A 23,645-nucleotide genomic window follows, 5' to 3' on the forward strand; every position below is an offset into this window, starting at 1 on the left:
ATCAGGAAGTACTGAACCAGAGAGAGAGAGAGAGAGAGAGATGGCATCAAGGCATTGTTACAAGGATGTGATTCCATTCATTGCAATGGTTGCAATGGAGTGTACAAACGTTGGTGTCAATGTTTTATTTAAAGCAGCTACTCAAAAGGGATTGAGTTACTATGTATTCATTGCTTATTCATATGTTGTTGGCACTCTTGTTCTTCTTTTGCCTCTCCCCTTCTTTTTCAAATGGTACGAGGCTTTAATATATTAATTTGATTCATTTGATCTTCTCTATAAAAATCAACTTTTTATATTTTATATCATAACTAGTTCAACGTGCATACATATTTATGAAGGTCAAGAGAGCTTCCTCCTTTGAAAATGTCTCTAATCTTGAGAATTTTTCCCCTTGGAGTTATGGGGTATGCAAAGTTAAACTTAATTTCTTTTAAGATTTCTGAGTTTTTGACTATTTTTTTATATATGTAAAATTATTGATATATATATATATTTTGCTTAATTTGATGAATTGTGTGAGTGAGGCAGAGTTGTAGCTCAGCTTTGTGGATATAGAGGACTTGAATACACAACACCTACTCTTGCTTCATCTCTTTCCAACCTTATACCTGCTTTTACATTCATCCTTGCCATCCTTTTCAGGTACCTATACATCTCTCTTTCTTATCTTGGAAGCTATGAAATTACTTGCTTGAAGTATTTAACAAATAAGGATTGTTTTTAATTATGTATCTAAAGCTTGTCAAACATATGCATGAAATTCATGTGTTTAACAATACATATATGATTCATACATTTTGATGAACGTTATATTTTGCAACTAGTGAATCATATATTATTTAGTTACGATGGAGTAAGTGAGACAGCTCCTCCATTTGTTAAAGGAGTATATATTAATATATGATGTTTAGGATTTTTCTCTTTTTCAAATTTTGTTATTTTCTATTGATTCCGAACACAACGAAGGTCTAATAATTGACATATATCTCACACACTCACCGTACCTTTTTATTATTATATAGTTATATACACATTAATTAAAGGCCTAGCTAACAAATTGGACCAATAATGCAGAAAAATCAGAGAAATAGCATTATTAAAAAAGCAATACTACTTCTTGTCAAAAAAAAAAAAAAGCAATACTACTTGTTCAACCAAAAAAAACTGTTTTATTTTCTTGGAACAAGCTCTCATGAGCATCAATTTAAAGAATACAGTTACATTTTTTTTTTTAGAACATTAAACGGGAATAGCCACTTTTATTTTTATCATTTTTGGTCAAGAATATTCGTGCTTGTGCTAATGATGTATTGAACTCATAATAATTCATCAAAACAAAATATTAAACAATACAATTGTAATGAGTTGCATGTTTTCATAAAACATTCCACCATTTTTATATTTTTTGTGTGTTTCATATTATAATTACTTGTTGGTTTTTCATTTTGAACATTATATATTGGCCGTTGATTGAAGGATGGAGAAGATAGATTTAAGAAACAAAAGCAGTCGAGCCAAAATTTTGGGTTCTACAGTATCAATATTAGGTGCACTTATAATTGTTCTTTATAAGGGTCCAACAATCATACCCACAAAATCAACACAACCACCACATATTATTGATTCTTCAATAGGCTCAACATCACAATCAAATTGGGTTCTTGGAGGATCTCTACTTGTTATTGAGTATCTTATTGTGCCAATATGGTACATTTTTCAGGTATATTGAACCCACTGCACACTCTACACAACAATTTTATGCACATTGTGAATTTTCAATTTCCATATATAAGACACTAACATAAAATTTTATTGCTTGAAAACAGACTAGTGTTATCAAACAATATCCATCAGAGGTTATTGTGGTATTTTTATACAACCTATGTGGAGCACTAGTGTCTATACCAATATGCTTAGTACTAGAACCAAATTTGGGTGCTTGGAAGATAAATCCTGATTTAACAATGATCTCCATCATATACTCGGTAAAGTAGCTTAAAATCATCATCTCAAAAGAAGTAATATTATACTTCCTCCGATCCTATTTATAAGAGAAAGTTGGGTAAACAAAAGTTGATGTATCTATCATAAATAATAGGACTGGAGGAAGTATTAAATTTTCAATGACCCAACTCTTTTTTTTAAATAGGACTGAAGGAAGTATTAAATTTTCAATTTTAATTTTTTTTTACAATTTTCGGACTAATAGTGATTCACTATTAAAGAAATGAAAGAAAAACTTTCAAACTAAATTTTTTCACTTTGATGCAGGGATTCTTTTCCACAGGACTAAGTTGTCTTGTTCACACTTGGGGACTCAATGTTAAAGGCCCTGTGTATATATCACTCTTTAAGCCTTTGTCAATAGCAATTGCTGCATCTTCTAGTGCTATATTTCTTGGTGATGCACTATATTTTGGAACGTATGGATTTCATTCCCCTAATTTTTTTTAAAATTTTGATTATTATAGAAAATGAAAACAACACAAATATTTGCTTCATTTAGCATATTTTATTATGTGTACTTTTAACATTAAATATTTCATTTATCAAATGTTGCAGTGTAATCGGAGCAATAATACTATTGGTTGGTTTTTATGGTGTTATATGGGGAAAAGCCAAAGAAGAATCAAATGAAGAGTTTGACATAGTTAGTGTTTCACCTCCACCCAATATTAAGACTCCTTTACTGCAGGACTCCAACATAATAGATAGAGAAAGAACAACACAAAACAATTGTTGAAGATGTGGATGATACATAGTATAGTTGTACATTAAAGATAGCAAATAAAGCTCATTTTAATAGGCTTTCAACATTTGTGAATTGTGATGTTATGTTGATTATGTTCCAAGATAAAAAGTCATTTAAATAATTAAGCACATAGTATTTGGAAAGCAAATGTAAAGGATCATACATACCTACAAAGTTGTGAGTATTTTTCTTATTGTTCCTCTCATAGATAGAGAAATTGTAATCACAAGAGTATGTTTTCTACGTTTCCTTAAAATGATTGGTACAAGTATGCTATTTTTAGTAGAAAAAATAGTAGAAATTGTCACTATAGCACTTTCACCTAAGATTTTATCCAACTGTCTAACTCAGTTCTTCATTTTTAGTGTCTGATTGATTATAATATTGATAAACACTCATTTTAATTGTATTGATTTAAAAAAAAGAAGCTGCTAAAATGAACCATTCTATTTTTAACCGTCTCAATGGAAACACAAAAACAGATGATATTTTTTTCTTAAGAAACTAAAATGAAATATATAAACTGAATTTCTTAGTCAAACTCGAACAATGAGTGCCAGAAAAGACTAAGAGAAAGAAGTAGCAGTTGTACAAGCTTTCGAAGAGATGACACAAAAAAAAGATTAAATATTAACACCCAAACACGAGAGGGTTAAACCACAATGTACGATAGTTAAAAGCAAAAGTTGTGTGATTTGTCTTTAGCCACCAGAATGATTGCAGCTTAACTTTCTCTAGAAGTTGATGTAAAAATTCTCTCTTTTGATTAAAAACTTCTTAAATTTCATTCACGTCAAATGATCCAGACGCAAGAAAGACAAATCAAATTAAGAACATGACGAACGTTCTTAAAGAAGCCACCAATTGAACCAAATTAAGTAAATGTTATGAGACTTGAGCGGGATGAACCATAATTAAGTCAAACCAGTTATAAATACCAAACCAAATTTTGCTGAAGAAATTGCCAGATAAGAAGAGATGGTTGATATCCTCCCCATGGCCACAATCACCCACAGAAAGATGAGTATTTGGTTGCAGCCCCATGCGCCTAATTAAATTATTTGTAGTTGGAAAACGATTGAGTAACAAATGCCAAACAAAAAAATTGACTTTTAAAGGAACGTCCTTATATCAAAAGATAGTTGAGTGATCAATATTGTTGTTTTGATCCATTGTTATAAGCACTAGAAAAAAATGAATTTTGATGAAGCATGGAGTTACCAAATCTACATGTAAGTAAAACACAACACTCGGTGTCATTTCCTTGCCTCATCACCCTCCCCCAACCTAAAGAGAACATATATATAAGCCAGTTGACATTTTGTTGTCAACTAAATCAATCTTTCCATCAACACCCCTACTTCAAACCAAAGATCATACCAAAATAAAGTGTCTTTGCCATCTCCTACTGCAGGACATAAATTATTGTCAAACCAATTGTCTATACTCTATTCCCTCACCCGTCCCACTTCTAATACTAATTAAATTCTTCCACATGACAGAAGCAACTCTCCCCCCTTTCTAATATTGCCACCTTCCTCTCCATACTTCGGAGATAAAACTCTAAACACATATACTCCCTCTTTCCTCCTTCAACTTCCAACACCATTTACCAACTAATGACAAATTAAATTCCCTGATCTCTTCAAACCATCATTCTCCTTTTTTAATGGGGCGATATATAAAAGTACCCCATGTCTCAACAAAATTGGAAGCAATTTAACAATCTAAAGACAATACTCAATTGCAGAAAGCTAAGAACGATGTATGTTTCTCCAGTCCAGGATTGATGATACATCAATCCTTATTATCTAAAGACCTTAGTTCCCAAATTATTTACCACTTCCTTGAGAATTTAAAGAACTGTAACAAGGGGTTATATGTCTTCCTTAACATCATGTCAAGTGGAATATGAGGTCAAATTTATCTGGTTCTATCAAATTGTTTTTAATTTCACTAAAAATTTCTTCAATTTTTTTTTCTCCAAATATTTTTTGACTTTTAAGTCAAATTATGCGTACCCTTTATATTTTTTTAAAAATGTTTAGAATAATATAAAAATTATTTTATAAAACTTCAAAAAAAAAAATGAATGAAATATAAATTGGATTAATATCACTTCATGATATTCCTCCAAATATTTGTTTTCTTCTCTCATGTAAGAAAACGAAAAAAGACAAATTAATTTAAAACAAAAAATTACATTTAAAAGAAAAGAAACCAACCAATCTTGAAGTCGAAATTTTATAACAATAAACCGATCTTTGAACTAAAATTATATCATAAGGTATACATATAGGAAGCAACTATGCCTATCATGGTTTTAAATTTCAGTCCGCAATATAAAAAGACCATAAAAACATCGCAACTACGAGGGGTATAAGCGGTTCGGACTAAACCAGCGAAACCGATAGTCCAAACCGGACCAAACCGAAAAAATATCCGACCTTGTTTGGTTTGGTTTGAAACCGATCCGAACCAATTGAAACCGATCTAGTTTGGTTTGATTCATGGTTTTTCATTTTGAGATCCGTGAAACCGATGAACCAATCCGATGATAACCACACTCCTTATTTTACTAATATTATCCTACATTACACAAACTTATGCTTAGGCCCAAAATTAAAAGTCCAAAACTAATTCACTTTCTCTCATCTTTATTTGACATCTCATCAATCAAACTCTTTCATTTCTGCTAAATAAGAAACCCTAGCCGTAAGGTGTTCATGGATGATTGAAATATTTGAGTTTGATGAAGTTGTTTTTAAAGAATGATGGATGAATGAATCTTGGATCATATGTATGAAATATTGAGTAAATTTATTTATAGAAAGTTGTTTGAAATATAGAGAACATTAAAACACAAAATATGAAATACAATTATACAAAGTTCTATGAAATATTTTATGAGAATATGATTTTTTTTTAATTGTATTTTTTAACAAACCGAACCAATCCAAACCAAACTAAACCGATTAGTTTGGTTCGGTTTCTTTTTTGAAAAACATTGAAAACCGAACCAAATCGAACTGATGAAGGTTTCATCGGTTCGGACATTTTTTTGACTAAAAACCAATCCAAACCGAACCGTTACACCCCTAGCAACTACAATTTCAACTGCATCGATTGTATTTTTAGCAACTACAAGTAGTTATTTCTTAGGATGAGTGTCTTCAGGATTTGCAACTCCAGCAGTAACCTTAGCAACATCAACAGCAGATGCTTCAGGCTTTTTCTTGGTATACAAAACCGAATAACCAATAGCAGCTGTAATAAGCAAACCACCAATAGTCATAGTAGTGAAGTTGAATGGAAGTGATTTCCTTTGATGAAGAACATTTGCACCAGCAGCTGAGCCATGATTACTTCCTGGTGGTCTCTTTGAACCTTCTACTCCTGCTGCTTTTACTTCTTCTGAACTCATCTTGTGTGTTTCTGCATTTTTTCTCCAATCTTCGTTTGTAGTACTCATTGTTATTGTTATCTCTTTCTTCTATTTGCGAATTTTCAATCCTCTCTTCTAGTTACTTAATACCTAATTTAGTTAGGTACTTTGTTTGCTTCAAATTATTATTAAATCGAAACAAAGACAACTTAAAAATGTTGCCTAGCCACGTACCATGTTAATTTGGCTGTTTTCGTAACACGTAGTTGCTACGTGTCATTGATGCTGCCACGTGCTCCTCGTAATCATTTACCTATAAACATTTGCTTTTGGTTAGGTGTCCTCTTTTGCACGTCAAAATAAACACAATGTCGGAGATAAAAATTGTCCTATAATCTTCTTTCTATAATTTCCTGCCATGTAGCAGTACTCTTTGTTAAAAAAATAATCATAACATGAATGACTCGTTTCATTTTTAATACAATATAAATTTTATTTTTGTAATTATATTAATTTCATCATTTGTTCCGGGTCGTTCTATTCTTGATAATGCTATGGCGGCAATAGAGGTCATTCATTTCATGCAGACAAAGACTCGGGGCACTGACAGGTATGTGGCTTTAAAGCTTGATATTAGTAAGGCCTATGACATAATGGATTGGGAGCATCTCCGCGAGGTAATGGTTAAAATGGGATTCAGTAACAAGTGGATTCATTGGATTAGCATGTGTATTGAATCGGTAGATTACTCTGTTATTGTAAACAATGAACCCGTAGGTCCTATTATTCCGGGTCGTGGTCTTCGACAAGGGGATCCTCTATCTCCGTATCTTTTTATTATGTGCGCAGAAGGTCTCTCTTCGCTCATTAACTTGAATTTGCAAAGGAGCTCCTGCTATATCCCACCTTTTATTTGCTTATGATTGTTTTCTATTTTTCAGAGCAGATGAAAGCGAAGCTCAAGTCATGAAAGATATTCTTGTCACTTATGAAACGGCTTCTAGGAAAGCTATTAGTTTACCAAAATCTGAAATTTTTTGTAGTCGCAATGTGCCGGATCCTTTGAGGAATAACCTTGTTTCTATTTTAGGGGTTCAGGTAGTTCTTGGTACAAGTAAATATCTAGGTCTACCCTCCATGATTGGAAGGAATAGAAATTTCACGTTCGCTTTCATCAAGGATCGTGTGTGGCAAAAAATCAATTCGTGGAGTAGTAAATGCTTATCTAAAGCAGGACGTGAAGTCATGATTAAATCCGTTTTGCAAGCCATTCCGTTGTACGTGATGAGTATTTTTCAACTTCCTGCAACACTTATTAACACGATTGAAAAAATGATAAATTCTTTCTGGTGGGGTCACGAATGCACAAATCAGCGAGGAATAAATTGGTTAAGTTGGGAGAAATTATCTATGCACAAAACCAATGGAGGAATGGGATTCAAAGACCTTACGATTTTTAACCTTGCCATGTTAGGAAAACAAGGTTGGAAATTCCTAACGGAACCGAACTCCCTCGTTTCCCGACTATTCAAGGCACGATATTTTCCAAACAACACCTATCTCACGGCTAATATTGGTCATAATCCTAGCTACATTTGGCGTAGTATTCTGCGTGCTCGTTTCATTGTTCGTGGCGGTGCTCGTTGGAGTATAGGTACTGGCAAATCTATCCCTATTTTGGGAGAACCTTGGGTCTTGAATGGAGAGAGTATTGCTATTGATATTATAGGTGCACATTATGTTCATCATGCTACTGTTGATAATTTGATGCTTCCATATGAAAAGAGATGGAATGAGGTGGTTGTCAGACAGGTCCTTAGTGTAGATTTAGCAGATAAAATCATGAGTACTCCACTAGTTGCTCATGTAGAGGCAGATCGTTTAATTTGGACGGCTGAAAAGAATGGAAGATATTCTGTGAAGAGCGCCTATCGTTTATGTGTCGAGGAGCTTATTGACTCTTCTCATCTTCGCCGTCCTGGTAATTGGTCAAGTATTTGGAAGCTTAAAGTTCCCCCAAAGGTTCGAAACTTAATTTGGAGGATGTGTCGGGGTTGTTTACCTACGAGAATGAGGCTTCAAGATAAAGGTGTGCAATGTCCTATGCATTGTGTGAGTTGTGACTCCAGTCAAGAAGATATGACACATTTATTTTTTCATTGTTCTTTTGCGGTCCAAGTTTGGCGTTTTGCAGGTTTATGGTCTCACATTCAGAACGTAATTGCAACAGCTGTACCGGTAACAGACATGATTTTCAACCTGCTGGAACCTCTCCCAACTGAACAGAAACAAACCCTTGCAGCCATGGTATGGAGCATATGGAAACATCGGAACCTGAAGGTGTGGGAAGACAAGACAGAAACTACTGCTACTGCTGTCGAACGTGCCCGCGTTATGATTTCTAACTGGCAGCTAGCAAACCTCAGCCTTCCAGCTGCGGCTTCTGCTGTAACAGCAGGTTCAGCTGCTCATTTGCCTCCCAACGCTGCAACATCTAGCTCACCTGCAGCTGCTATGGTTTCGTGGAAGAAGCCGTGTGTGGGGCGCTACAAATGCAATGTTGACGCGGTATTTTCGTCAAGTTTCAACCGTACGGGGATTGGAATATGTATCCGGGAGGAGGAGGGCACTTTTGTTTTAGCAAAAATGGTGAATTTCCCTTGTCTACATCAGGTTGCGGTTGGTGAAGCTATTGGTTTATTTGAAGCCCTCCAATGGCTTAGCGACATGTCTTTCGACAATGTTGATTTCGAGCTAGATTCAAAGGTTACATGTGATGCTTTCCTTTCTCGTAGAGATGATATTTCCGAGTTTGGGCATGTTATCGCATCTTGCAAAGCTCTCTTTTTCGTTTTCTTTACAAACTCCAGGATAGAGTTCACTAGGCTACAAGCAAATGCAGCCGCTCATGTTCTAGCAGGAGAGGCTATATTTCTAGCTAGTCCCGTTATTTATTATCATATCCCATCTTGTATTAACAATATTATTATTAATGAAATGCAATGAGCATGTTTCCTTAAAAAAAAAAATCATTCTCAATTCAATAATCTCTCCATCTTATTTTAATACTCATCACTTTACAATTTTTTCTTTTTAAAATAATTGTCATTTCAAATTTTTTTTTTGAATGTAAATGGTGTTGTATTAAAGGATTAAATCCTGAAAATATACATCAATAGTTTCTAAAGGAACCTCTTCTATCCAAACCCGGTTGGGCACTCTATGGGCCAAATGGGTCATACTATCAGCTGTCTTATTAATAGATCTATGAGAGAACCTAAAGTTACATTTGTCATAATATGATTTGAGGAGATGGATTTCTTGTAGAAAATTCCCAAGATAAGATCTATCCTTTCTTCTGTCATTTTGAAGCATATAGTACAACGATTCATTATCCACTTCGAAGACAACCTTTCGAAAACCACATTATTGTGCCATCGTCATCATTTTCATCAGCGCACAAGCCTCAGCCATGATGATGTCTTCAAATCCAGGAGTCCTCCAAGTAGCTGCAGCCATTACTAAACCTTCTTCATTTCTAATAATCCCACCTAGACCCCAAACACCCTTGTCCTGCATGCTGGCGTCACTGTTAGCCTTAACAAAGCCGGCTTCAGGTTTGGTCCACCGAGCGTTGTTGCTGACAGGTCTGTGCAAAGGAGCTTTTAGATGATGTTGGATGTGCGTAGGGTGAGTTGGCGCTGCAGAAGCCGGAGTGTTGGCGTTACAATAGTCCTTGCTGCTGTTATAAGCTTGGTTAATAATGTCTGCTTCAGGTAACACTTTGCCTTCAAAAATAATTAGGTTACGCGTAAACCAGATAGAGTAGATTAGAGCTGCAATTTGTATTATTGTTTGCTCATCTTTATGTTGAATAGTGTTAAATAACCAATCTGCAAAGTCTGGGTTAGGGTGATTTGCAAAATTGATGTTCAAGCTTGAGCCAAACCAGACTTTTGATATGTTAGGACAGGTCATAAAGGAATGGGTTATAGTCTCAATCTTTAGGTTACATCTTGGACAGAGAATAGAGCAGTGTTGTCCCTTTTTGCTAAGTTCACTTCTAATAGGCAGGGTATTGTTTAGGATTCTCCAGAGAATCATTTTGTGTCTAGGAATTGTTCTGAGAGACCATAACTTTTTTCCAAATATGTTGAATGGAGGAGCTGCAGGTTGGAGAAGTGTTTTGTAGAGACTGCCAACTTTTAATAGCCTGATAGCCACTTTTAACTGTGTAGATTCCATTAGTTTCAAACATCCACATAATTTCATCTTTATTGTGCCCTGAAATGAGAAGAATCTGCTTAATATATTCCCTGTCTATGGGAAGGAATTGATTGTTGAGAATATCAGAGTTCCAGCTGTGAGTCTCCCAATTAATTAAGTCTTTGACCAATCTGGCTTGAGAGTTTCCAGGAACAGGGGATAAAACTTTGAAGTTCTTATGATAGGGAACCCAATTATCTTCCCAGATTTTAATAAAGTTGGCATTACCAATTTTCCAACAACTACCTTTAGTGATGACCCATATAGAGGAATGTATGCTTCTCCATACATAGCTGGGGTTGTAACCTTCATTAGCCTGAAGTAAGTCTGAGAGAGGATAATATTTGGTTTTAAAAACTTTAGCTATAAGAGAGGTTGGGTTAGTATGAAGCCTCTAGGCGCCTCTAGGCTTGTTTGGCCAACATAGCTAAGTTGAAATCTCTAAGAATTTTAAAACCCATGCCACCTTCATGCTTGGACTTGAAAAGATTCTCTTTTAGTCCAATGAATTTTCCTTTTGGATCCAGTAGTTCCCCACCAAAAGGAACAAAATAGCCTTTTCAATTTTAGTGGAAAGACCTTTAGGGAGTAGAAAACAACTCATGTAATAGGTAGGAATAGCTTGTGCAACAGCCCTGATAAGGACTCCTCTGCCTTCAAAGGAAAGGCTCTTTTCCTTCCACCCCTTCAACTTTTTCCAAATTCTATCCATGAGGAATTGGAAGTCCTGCTCCTTTGATCTGCCAAAATTGATGGGCATCCCTAAATACTTAGAGATTCTGTCACTAATTTTGACAGGTAACTTTTCGTGGATCGATTTTTTGAAATCTGCAGAGATGTTTGGGCTGAAAACCATCTCTGATTTGTCCAGATTAATTTTTTGACCAGAAAGCTCTGTCATTTCAAAATATTGATACAACTTTATTTTATTTTTTCACTATTGTACCCTTAATTTTTTCACTAACTATCGATAATATATATATTTTATTCCTAATTCACATTTTACCATATCCTTTATGTTATAAAAGAAATAAAAAAAACTCTATAGCATTGATGTTGCTTCCACCCCTGATTCTCATATTCATGAAAGACATTATTTTTTATTTTCAACTACATGGACTATATATATCATGGCCACGTTATGTTTAACGTATGCTTATATTCCTGATACTTTCTAGTAATAAACACAGCACCGTTGAAATGGAGTCCAAACTCTAGGTATTAGAGAGAATATTCTTGTTCGAAAAGGTATTATAGAATATTTAATAGAAGCAATTTAAAAGAAAGAAGAAGACAACTACTCGTGCATAAAAATAATCTTAGACACTTAACTCATAATCTATAAAACACTTTGTTTACTAGTCCAGTCATTGATGGGAACAAAGTCTAAACTTAAATATAATAAATATTTAGCAAGTCTCGACCTAACGGTTTAATATGATTGAACTCAAACTTTAAATCGAGGTAAGAAGTAAAACAACAAACGCATTTTTATTGTCACTCAAATTGTAACATAGACTTCAGATACAAATAAAGCATAATATCTTAGGGAAAAATCGAGTTACAAAAAACTATGCCTATTTATTCTCTTAAAATAACAACTTAAATATGCATTATCTCATTTTATTATGTGACATAACAACATGGTTAAGTCTTTATCATCTAAAACTTGAACTATGATAATATCAATGGTCTCAATTAGAATGTCTACGGCGTCAACGTCATTTCATGAGCATCCATAAGCGTCAACATCATTTGAGCACCCACAAGTATCTCCACTTGACTCACGAACAAATCAAAGTCTATAATGCCCTCCTAAAATATGTCATAGAGAATTGCAAGGGGAAATGTCATTAATCACCATCATAATATTAAGATTCATATAGTAAAATAAGTAATTCAAAAAAAAAAGTGTAAGAAGCAATAACTTACCTTGAAAGAATCATATATATCTTGAAGTGAAGGGATTAATTCGATAGGTATTTCCCTTTTTATCCTTAAAAACATCCTAGTAACTGTAGGTAGTAGTTCAATGGGCAACATTTCCCATTTCACTGAAAATAAACAAGAAGCATAAGTTATACTAATTGCAACTCAAATGGTAAAAGAATGTAACATTAGATATGTTAGGGGTAAATTCTATTAACCCCTACCGTGTTTTTTAGTTTTTTTGTTTAATATATTATGTACATATATTAAGTATTGACTTGGTCAACATCTACAATATATATTAAACAAAAATAAACTAAAACTATATTATATAAGTTAATAGATTTGAATATGCAATTCTCCACTTCTAAGCACTAAATGTGTGTAAGTTTCGTCACTTGACTCATTAGAAAATAAAACGCATAGTTGTATATAGAACACATAAAAATTCATAAAGGATAAATAAGAAATGTTACAATTACCGGCCGCAACAACAGAGGTTTTGCAACTGACGACACAAACAGGAAGTATACGCTTGTTTATATCATTAGCCCACACCACATACCACTTAGGATTTTTAGGATCATTAGATCCAGTATCATATCCCTTATTGGAAGGATAAGTTTGATAACATTCAAGATCCACTCTTTCCACACTTCCCAGCAAAACACGACAAAGTATAAGATGCTTCTCTTCATCTTTATCCACTTGATATTGCATACCACTGCATGCAACACAAATAGAAATTTATCGATTATTGTTGCAACATAAAATTTATACTCCTTCTGTCCCACATGGATTATCATATTAGATAATTTCACACAAATTAAATACAAAATACAAAATAAATGTGTATTTTTTGTCCATGTAAAATTACAGATCTTTAAATTTGAGTCCTTAACATTATTTAATTTTGATGATTTTTAGTATCTACCTTTTATAAAAATGAGTGCTTTTAGTTCCTTCACGGGATTAAAAACACGTGTTTTTGTAAAAGATATAGACTACAACTAATAAAAAAATTCTAGGGACTAAAATAAAAATATTTGATATTTTATTGGTCTAAAAACTTATCTGAAAATTCATGAATCATTTAAAGTAAAAGGAAACTTAAGTTGGTGATGTAAGTACCTGTGTTGGGGTGACTCTAGGTCAGCTAAAAAAATACCAGCTCCAATTGATGGTCGCAGGATTGGATAGTTGTGAATAAGTTCAAAGCCGTCAGAAAAAATGGATGCCACTTTCTCTGCTGGAGCTGCATACCAACCATAAACAACATTCACCTTACCTTGCGCAGCTCTTGTAACCTCAATGTTCTTCTCAAAAGCCTCCCAACGATCTCTTCCACGAGGATTTGAAATTTGAAATTCATGAATGGATGTGACAGTTGCATGAGGATCGATGTGAACAACATTGTTCATAAACAAATTGTTATAGTATGTGTACGTCTTGTCACTCTTACTCAACAAATTTGCATTGGGAAATTCAGAGGTAAGAGTTAAACTTTTTTGTTTGGCTACAACAGCAAGCTCTTGATCATATTGGACTTTTCTGTTACCCTTCGTTTTTGAGAAATCATGATCAAAAAATCTTGTAGGAAAGAAAGGTTTACCTTTTTCATCAATCCATGCAATGGATCTATAAATCTTAGAGTCAATATGGACTTGTAGCATGCGTAAAAAATCAAAGGCATACATCGAACCTTCAATTTTTAGAGGAATAATTGTTTTTCCACTCGCAAATCCGCAACGTAAGGACTCTAGTGCTTCATCTTTGAAATCATGCCACAAATTGTTTAGGTAAAACATGATTCTCACAGGAACTTGGCTCTTCTCAAACTTTTTACCATTGTGGAGGAGGAACTCGTCAGAATCACATTGGTCATGTTGGTGATTTGGGTTAGGGTTTATAAGTAGAGTTGGTTGTGAATGCGATAATGACTCCATTAATTGTTTGTTGGTGTGACAAGAATCTTAATTGATTCAATTCTACTAAACTCAAGAACTTGTATGAGTCTTTACTTGATGATAGTTTATGTAAGTTAGTTGTGTTATATAGAGGGTGGGTAAAGAATTATAAATTGTAAAGGAGTGTTCACATTCACTTTATTATTGGAAAACATCTTTTATATATTTTATTTTATTTTTGACTCATTAATTAATTTATTTTTTTAGAAAATTTCTATATTATATTTAAACAATGAAAAAAGTAATTAGTTTATGTATTTAAATAAATGAGTCAAAGTTTAGTACTTTTTTAGATGACTAAATTTTAAATGCTTGCCTTAATTCATTATTTTATCAATAGTAAATTTCTTTAAACATATAAATAGGAACTATTTATACTTGTCAAAAAAAAAAAAAAGGAACTATTTATAACTATTTTCCTTACACGATAATTGTGGTCTATTCTAAACATATAGAACTATTTTCCTTACACGATAATTAGGATATTTTTAAAACTAATAAATAGGAAACTGTTAAATATACCTTGAATAAAAAGTATAAGTTAGAAAGAAAGAAAAAAAAAAAAAACCTTGTCGAATAGATGGTATTTCATTCAAAGCAAAAGTCAACAACTTTTCGTTGTAGACTAATAGCTTGTTTGTTACGGATTAAAATAAATATGATTTTGACATAGATGGTATTTCATTCAAAGCAAAAGTCAACAACTTTTCGTTGTAGACTAATAGCTCGTTTGTTACGGATTAAAATAAATATGATTTTGACATAAAATAGATTAGAGATTTTTTGAAAAATCAGAATCTATTTTGCGTTTGTTTACTGTAATAAAAATCACTTTTTTTTAACAAATAATCTAGTTTGTTTGGATACAATATAAAAAGGATATTTTGTTACAAAATTAGTTCAATCTTTTAAACAATATTTTCTCTCTCCTCTAAAAAAAATCTATTTTTGACAGCTTCTCCTTTGAAGCTGTTTTTAGATTATTTTTTTAAATTTTGGTTTTTTTAAAAAGTTGTAACAAACGGATGCAAAACTCTTAAAAATGATTATTTTTTTAAAATAAGTGATTTTTTTTATTAAAATAGCTATAACAAACGGGCTCTAATATTAATTAATATAAAAAAATTATTTATGGTATTTCAACAAATATAGGAAACGTTTCGCTAGAAAAGGGAAGCTTCCCAAAAAAATAAAAATAGGAAATGGTTAAATATACCTTGAATAAAAAGTATAAGTTAAAAAAAGCATTGTCGAATAGATGGTATTTCATTCAAAGCAAAAGTCAACAACTTTTTGTTGTAGACTAATATTAATTAATATATTTTTTATGGTATTTCAATATTTACTTATAGTTTTTTTTTTTGGTCAATACTTATAGTTTTTTTTTTTTTTTTGATGGAAGTACTTATAGTTTTATTAAATTTTCAGATTTACACTACTTAATTTTTTATTTTATCTTAGATGAAGTGGTAATCCACTGAAATGAGGTCTCGTGTTCGAATCTGGGTCACGACGTCCGATCTTGCAATCCCGGGTTCAAACCTGGGTCACCAAATCACTTAATTTTTTTAAACAAATAGTAATGTAATATAATCAATCGTTGAATTAAAAATAGAGTTAAATATATTTTTCATACATGTAAAATTATCAAATTTCTTTGACAATTTTTTTTTTATCAAATTTCTTTTTTCTTCATAAAAAAATCCCCAAATTTTAGTCCATACAAAATTAATTCATTATTTTATAAATAGTCAATTTCTTAAAATTTTGTCTATGAGGCAGACGTTAAATTTAACTAATTAACTTTACACATGATTGAGTGTAGTTTACATTTTGTACTGTAAATTAGTCTTCTTAAAAGTAATGAAGAAAATTTAATAAAAAAAAGTGTAAATAAGTTATCCTTGCTAAAGAGGAAGAAAATTAAAGTTGTGGCTATTTCTTAAAAGAATTGTGATAATACATCTCAAAATTTCTTCTCTTGGTCTCTCGTATCTGGTACTACAAGACAACATATCATGGCTTTGCTTTATTAATCTAATACATCTCAATTTTCCCAATTTGATCATAAACGTAAATGGTAAGAATGGAATCAAAATCATTGAAAGAAACAATCTAAGATGGGAATTGAATCCTTCCAAAAGCAAAGCAGTGAAGTTTTGTGATGCTTACATGTCGAATGAATTCTTCAGTTTCTAACAAAATTTATGCACGTTAAATCATTTTGTTGGGGTGAAGTCACAATTAAAAAGAGGGTAAAATTGGTATTTTCTATAATTTGTTGGGGTGAAGGATGAAGTGTATGGGTGTAGAGTATAGTTTCCTCAACCGAGCTGCACTCAATGGACATGTGCATATTTTTTTTTTTCCAAGTAGTCTAGCCGTTAGAGAAAGAGAAATTCACCTTAAAGGTGAATAAATGGGGTGTCCGAGATTTGAACTCCGGCCCCTGCATATAATATGTATTATTCCTTACCAATTGAGATAAGCTCACGGGACCATGTGCATATATTCAAATTATGATATTATTCAAGATTAATTAAATTTCATATAAAAATATTTCTTTTGGTGAAAAATTAAGAAAATAAGTCAAAGGACATGTATGCTATTATATTATTATTATTGTTAGAGTAAATTACATTCCCCTCCCCTAAAAAATGCTTGAATTACACCCCCCTCCCCTCTTATGTTAAAATATACACTCCCCTCCCCTCTTATTCAAAACATATTAGAAAACTTTTCACTCCCCTCCCCTAAGAGAAGCTTGAATTGCATTCCCCTCTCTTCTTATGTTAGAATTTACACTTTACTCCCTCAATATTTTATTGGGTTAATTAAGTTTTTAGTCCCTATAAATATTCACAGTTTTATTTTTTAGTCAATATGAAATAAAATCACACTTTTGACTCCCTGTGACATTTTCCTTAAGCATTTTAGGGACTAAAAATGTTGATGGAAAAATTTTATAGGGGCTAAATATGCTGATGGAAAATTTTATAGGGACTAAAAATGTTGATGGAAAATTTTATAGGAACTAAAAAGTGTGATTTTATTTTGTAGGGATTAAAAACAAAATTCCGAATATTTATAGGACCATTTACTTAATTAACCCTATTTTTTTATTTCTCATAATCTAGGAAAAAATAATAATCTAACACACTTCGAAAAAAATAGTATTGCGGGTCTATTTTAATATAATAAAAAATTGAATACATATTTTTTGCTATTTTTTATTCACAATTTCATTAACATGTAGTTTTAAACCCTATTATAAAATATGAAACAACCTAAAATAAAATTAAAATATGTGAAAAATTACTAAAGACAATAAAACATGGTTATTTAAAAGTTAGTTTCTATACTCTAAATTATAAAATCAGTAGTAAAATATTTAAATTTAATTATCAATGACATTTAAATTATAAAGAAATGAATTAATTTTTCTTAAATGGTGGTTCAAAATTAATATATATATATATATATATATAATAAAAAAATTATTCATGTTAAAATAGATTAAAGTGTAGTGCATAATTAATTATTAAGGGAGGGGGTTGTAATTCAAGCATCTTATATGGGATGGGAGTATAAATTTTACTTTTCAAGGAAGGGGAGTGTATATTTTAACATAAGAGGGGAGGGTAGTGTAATTCAAGCATCTTTGAATGGAGGGGAGTGTAATTTACTCTTATTGTTATTATATTTATTTTAATCACCTAATTAAACTATGTATGAAGCATTTTAAAATATACAATTTTCTTTCCTTCCTAAAGGTTCCTGCGGTACCGATTGGTTCTTCTAAAGTTTGTCTTGTGGTACAAAGGAGGATATTGATAATATTTCTTTCTTACGATTTCTTTGGGAAAGTTTGGCCAGGTATCTTCAATTGGCTTGGTTTTAGTACGGTGCACCCTGAACATGTGGCATATTACTTTCTTCAATTTGAAAATTTAAGCGAGTTTCCAAAAAGCATCCGCGTAACTATTCAAGTCATTTGGTTATCATTTGTGTGAGTGATTTGGTGTGAAAGAAATGCTCGGGTTTTTCGTCAAAAAAAAAAAAAGAAATCGTTACAACAACATCTCGACAAAATTAAATTACAATCTTTCTGGTGGCTGAAAGCAAAACACATTAATTTTGCTATTAACTATCATTTATGGCGGCTATATCCTTTAACTAGTTTCGGAATCATCTTGTAATGGGGTTACTTTGACATCTTTTTTCCTTTTTTTTTATTTGTCTTTGTTGTATGTTATTGTAATTTGACTTTTTTTGTCCTGGTTTTTTTTGCGCCTGATGGTCGGATTTAGGCAAGTTTACCAAGTAACAAAGTGTAAGTATTGTATCGTATCCACATGGATGGTTGTTCCAGCAAGACAATTCAAGTTACATATTTAAGAACATAAAACAAATAAATAAACAATAAAATACAAGATAAAGGGGGGAGTTTGTGCAATTTAATATGTTGCTCAGAGCGAGAGTTAAGAAGTAACCAGTTTTGATCGCAGATTGTTAGCGGCGGTTAGAATTCTTTGAATCCCTATATTAATTTGTTGGAATTAATTAATGGCCAAACATTACTCAGATCTTCTAATTAAGTGATGAGTTTGTTGGGGTTATATTCCCCTCCAGCTGCAGAGTTGCAACTTTATGCTGGAGTTTCTACACGTGTCGATGCTTAGGGTCGTCAATCCTATAGAGGGATGCACCTTTGCAAGTAGAAGTATGTGGGGTTCTTACTTTCTCAGAGGTAATTGAAACAGAGACTTAAATTAGGGTTCCTAAACTATCAATGGTCATAAAGGTTCTCTTGTCTATGAATCTTATAAGTTCATCAACATACTCTCCCTCTCGGTAGTTCTACAAACTGGCCACACTATCTCGTCTACCTTACCAATAATGTAAGAACAATAAAGTTATTACGCTAGTTCAATTACCGTTGTTTCTACAATTTCCCTAATTCAGGTGGTTACACCGTTATCTTAGTTACTTCCTGATTCAAGTATGTTTTCACCCATATTAGATATGTTACTTCCCTAATTATCGTTATCTCATGGTTGGTTCACTTCAAATGAAATTAAGAATTTGCATAATAAAATTAAAATGGATTTATAAAATATCTGAATAAAGAACTTAAATTAATAAAATCCAACAAATAAAATAGAGGTTCATCTTAGAACCCTATCCTAATAGGATTTAGTTACTCATGGTAATTAAAGACATATTACGAAAGAAATAAAACATACCCTAGAGACTTAGAGTGAGGAGGGAGACTCCTCCCTTGAAGCTCTTAGTGTTTGCCTTCCTCTTGAACTGCTTTAACCTGAATAAAAAATTATGAATGAGATGAGTTGTATTTAGAAGCGTGATTTTCACTTGAGTTTTGGCCTAAAAGTTGGGTTTTCACCACTTAAAAGTAGCAAAAAGTAGTTCTTTTCCGCAATGAGGGTGCTTGGGGTGCGCCTGTTATACGCCTCAGGCACCCAAGTGTAATTTTGGCATGCCCGAGGCATATGAAATACACTCAGGGGCGCCTGAGTGTTAATTTCCATGCCCGGGGCGCATGGCTCATGCCCAAGGGGAGCGTCCGTGCATTTTCTTGCGCATAATTGCTTGTTATTCGTCCTTTGTGTGTTTTCTTTCATATAATTTGTCTTGGGACTTGGAAAAGAATTTCTACCTTTTGTAATTTCTTCTGAGGCATCTTAAATCTTCATTCATTGTCTTCCCAAATCTTCTGAAATCTTCAAGATGTTTTGATTTCCCGGTGCGAAAATTACGGTTACTAAACAAATCTTTTTAGTCATATGAGAGCATCCACAATGGAGAAATCTATTTTTCGTACTTAAATAGGTCTCACGTGTACACATCATTCATTTGTAATTTTTTAATAATAGTACATAATAAACACTTAATTCCTCCAACCTAGCACATCATAAATTTCTTAAATGGGATTCACTAATCATATATCGATAATTCTACATTATTATATTTTATTTTTTTAATATTAAAGAGATGTGAGACTTGTGGATAGACGAAATGCTTATTTGAAACCTTCAACCTGTTAAACACTCAAATTGTTTTCCCTTGTAACTCCATATATGTTGGTAGATATTAGGTACCACCATTGTTTATTGTACTTGACATTTTACCTCTTTAACCTCGTGCCCTTTCAAAATCAATCCAAATTCAATTAAACAATTGAACTCAAGTAGTTAATAAGCTCCACCAAATAAAAGATCGCTCGGGAGTAGTCGAGTTCGATTCTTGAATAAAATAATTCAAAATCAAACTATACTTACCTCATGAGCGAACTACATATTATCAGACGAGGAGTGATATATGTACAACTAATATTAGACAACTTTGGTGACAACCATTTTTCTCCTCTTGTGATTGGACAAAAACAATGGAGAGAGAAAAAAGAAGAGAGAGAATAAAAACACATGTAAGTATGAGAGAGAGGGTTGTTTCAAAAATTGTTAAAAAGTGGTTGTACAAATATCATTTCTCTTATCAGACACCTTCATATGAGAATCAGATGGTTAAAAAATAATCAGCCCAAAATCTAACTCCAAACATGATTTAAGAAACCTTTCTTATTCTACTTTTTTATTGTATTTGTTATCTTTTATTGTCAATAATTTTGAATTCTTAAATTGTATTGATCATCTTAATGAAAATGGAAACGGGTGAATTCATTAAAAGATGTTTTTTTCTCTTCTTTTTTTGAGCAAAAAGATGTTTTTTCTCTTATTATTATTATTATAAGTTGTCTGTGTCTTTTTCTTTTAGTTTTTGTGTTTTAAAGTTAGTTATAAACATGTTTCTTCATTTTATAAATCTCAACTTTTTATTTACTATATTACTAAAAGATTAAAATTATTCTCTTTCAAAAAAATATTATTATTTTGAAGGGAGAAGATTATTCAATTGAAATGTTATCAATCATGCATGTAATATACTTTAGTCGTCTTCTTCTTCTTCTTCAAGAAAAAAATACATTAGGCTTATAAAAAAAATGCTGTTGTTATTAAAAAATCAAATTGGAAGATATATTTAAACTCAATATAGGATTCTCCCAAATTCAAATTATTTCATGAAACAAAATTCACCATTCTAAATATCTTCTCCTACACTCTACCCTTCCAATTTCTTTGACTAGCCAGTACCAAGAAGACCATTTATTTTTTGACCGTTACTTTCTATGCATGCACAAACAAGTTACAAGAAAACAAAATCAGTGGGTCCCACAGTCAGTAATCCAGAACTTTCTTTTCACTAATTCCCAACATCACACAACGGCTACTTTCTCATCACACCACCATAAATACACCCCTCCAATTCCCAAACTCACCTCACTCTCACTCCAAAATCATCCATAATTTCTGCATCTTTAAGAAAACAAAGCAAAAAAAAAAACTCTCTGTTTTTTCAACATTTGCAGAAAAACAATGGCTGGTTCGTCTTCTTCATCATCTTGTTCTCTTTTGGTTCTTGTTGTTCTCTTTGGTTGTGCTTTTGCAGCTAAGGATATCTTGCTTGGTGGCAAAACTGATGCATGGAAGGTTCCTTCTTCGGAATCTGATTCTCTCAACAAATGGGCTTCAAGTGTTCGTTTCCAAGTTGGAGACCATCTAAGTAATTTTCACTTTTTCATTAATTTTTTCCTTTTTTATCACTAAATTCAATCTTTATGTTGATTTTTTCCTTAATTATCAGTAAAAATTCAATCTTTATGTTGATGTTTTCATGATCTTAGTAATTTTTATTCCTTAAAATTGTTTCTTTATTGTTTATGAATCAATTTTTTTTTTTTTTTTTTTTTTACATTTTCATCATCTTGGTAATTTTATTTCCAAAACCCAATTTTTTTATATTTCCACCATCTTGGTATTTTGTTTTCAAAATTTTATAATTTATTTTGTTGATAAAAATCCAATTTTTATTTTTATGTGATGTGAGTAACCACTAACTACTTTATTGTTCATATTTTTGTTCTCAGTTTGGAAATATGAAGCTGGAAAAGATTCTGTTTTGCAAGTGAGTAAGGAAGATTATGATAGCTGCAACATCTCGAAACCCATCAAACACTACAATGATGGGAACACTAAAGTGAGATTTGATCATTCTGGTCCATACTACTACATCAGTGGAGAAAAGGGTCATTGTGAGAAGGGTCAGAAGCTTACTGTGGTTGTCATGAGTCTAAGGGGGGGAAGTAGGCCCATTGTTGCTTTTTCACCAGCACCTTCACCAGCTGAAGTTGATGGTCCAGCTGGCTCAGCTGTTGCTCCAGCTCCAACAAGTGGTGCAACTGTTTTGCAAGGTGGTGGTGTATTTGTGGCTGTAGGAGTGTTTGTTGCCATGTGGCTTTTCTGATTTGAATTGCCTTATTTTAGTTTGGATATTCATAATATTAGTATTATTAGGATTAAGATTGGGATTGGTTTTAGTATGTTTAAGAGACAGTCACAGTGAAGTGATTGTTAGCTTGTTATTTTTGTTGAGACCTTGTCATTCAAATTTTAATATAAATTCCATTATATATGTTTTGGTCTTGGGCATTTTTCATTTTACTATTCCTTCTGATATTATTATTATATTTGTTGTGCAAATTATTCATATGAGATTATGCCTTTTCTTATTCTCACTTGTCCCATTGTCTCTCCTCTCCATCACCTACATTTTTTTTTTAAATAAATTAAGTGTAATTGAAGTATTATCATGTCAATATGTTAATTTTGAAAATAAAATAAAAAATCATAGTATCTGTAATTTAAAAATAAAAAGTAAACTCTCCCCTCCCTTTTTCTCTCAAACCAACCTTTCATCCAAACACACCCTAAAAGAAATAAGATATGACAAGAACAAATTTTGTTTTTGTCCCCCCAAAAGATTGATATGGAGCCAAAATTTTTAGAGCAAGAGGTAATTTGAGATTTGACACTATCAAACCTAAAAAATCAAGTTGTAATTTAAGGTTTAGAGTATAACCAGAAAAATTAGAACTGAAAAGTAATGAAATTTTGAATTTTATAAATTAATAAAAAAAATTGGATCTGTAACAAAACAACACATATATGTAGAACTCAGAAAATTGATCTATTGATTTGGTTTCTTGGTTTGTATATGGATCTTTATGGAGTGAGTAAGGTTTTATGAGCAACACCAGCTTCGCTCCACACCTTAGGCCGCTTCTCAACTTCATGTCTTTCACTTCCACTCAAAAACTCTTCAATTAAGGTTTCTCTTCACATTACTTTTTTTAATGCACTGCCAATTCTCTCTGATATGTATGCACCCTTAGATTAACGATCAAGATCAAATTTTTTATTTTAAG

At 32.3% G+C, this 23,645-nt stretch overlaps 5 protein-coding genes across 5 annotated transcripts; 3 read left to right on the top strand and 2 right to left on the bottom strand.

The window, feature by feature from the left end:
• Positions 1–2,998, top strand: LOC146952452 (WAT1-related protein At4g15540-like). Its single transcript, XM_085701831.1, has 7 exons — positions 1–234; positions 342–407; positions 532–645; positions 1,480–1,723; positions 1,830–1,988; positions 2,275–2,426; positions 2,566–2,998. The coding sequence occupies exons 1-7, from the start codon at positions 41–43 to the stop codon at positions 2,744–2,746; spliced, it is 1,110 nt and encodes a 369-aa protein (XP_085557957.1). The 5' UTR covers positions 1–40; the 3' UTR covers positions 2,747–2,998.
• Positions 2,999–5,556: 2,558 nt separating this feature from the next.
• Positions 5,557–6,317, bottom strand: LOC146952453 (uncharacterized). Its single transcript, XM_085701838.1, has one exon. The coding sequence runs from the start codon at positions 6,225–6,227 to the stop codon at positions 5,907–5,909; it is 321 nt and encodes a 106-aa protein (XP_085557964.1). The 5' UTR covers positions 6,228–6,317; the 3' UTR covers positions 5,557–5,906.
• Positions 6,318–6,694: 377 nt separating this feature from the next.
• LOC146952454 (uncharacterized) lies at positions 6,695–9,400 on the top strand. The gene is made up of 5 exons (XM_085739678.1): positions 6,695–6,966; positions 7,082–8,229; positions 8,335–8,708; positions 8,814–9,086; positions 9,320–9,400. Exons 1-5 carry the CDS (start codon positions 6,695–6,697, stop codon positions 9,398–9,400), a joined length of 2,148 nt encoding a protein of 715 aa, XP_085595804.1.
• Positions 9,401–11,878: 2,478 nt separating this feature from the next.
• LOC146952455 (putative inactive poly [ADP-ribose] polymerase SRO1) lies at positions 11,879–14,403 on the bottom strand. Its single transcript, XM_085701847.1, has 4 exons — positions 13,467–14,403; positions 12,818–13,059; positions 12,339–12,460; positions 11,879–12,221 (listed from the first exon to the last, which is right to left on the bottom strand). Exons 1-4 carry the CDS (start codon positions 14,279–14,281, stop codon positions 12,114–12,116), a joined length of 1,287 nt encoding a protein of 428 aa, XP_085557973.1. The 5' UTR covers positions 14,282–14,403; the 3' UTR covers positions 11,879–12,113.
• Positions 14,404–21,662: 7,259 nt separating this feature from the next.
• LOC146952456 (early nodulin-like protein 15) lies at positions 21,663–22,852 on the top strand. The gene is made up of 2 exons (XM_085701853.1): positions 21,663–21,943; positions 22,308–22,852. Exons 1-2 carry the CDS (start codon positions 21,757–21,759, stop codon positions 22,682–22,684), a joined length of 564 nt encoding a protein of 187 aa, XP_085557979.1. The 5' UTR covers positions 21,663–21,756; the 3' UTR covers positions 22,685–22,852.
• Positions 22,853–23,645: the final 793 nt, after the last annotated feature.

The sequence above is a fragment of the Medicago sativa genome, chromosome 1 (genome assembly GCF_051527215.1).
Source record: "Medicago sativa cultivar Bolivia chromosome 1, Bolivia_mono, whole genome shotgun sequence".
NCBI lineage: Eukaryota > Viridiplantae > Streptophyta > Magnoliopsida > Fabales > Fabaceae > Medicago > Medicago sativa.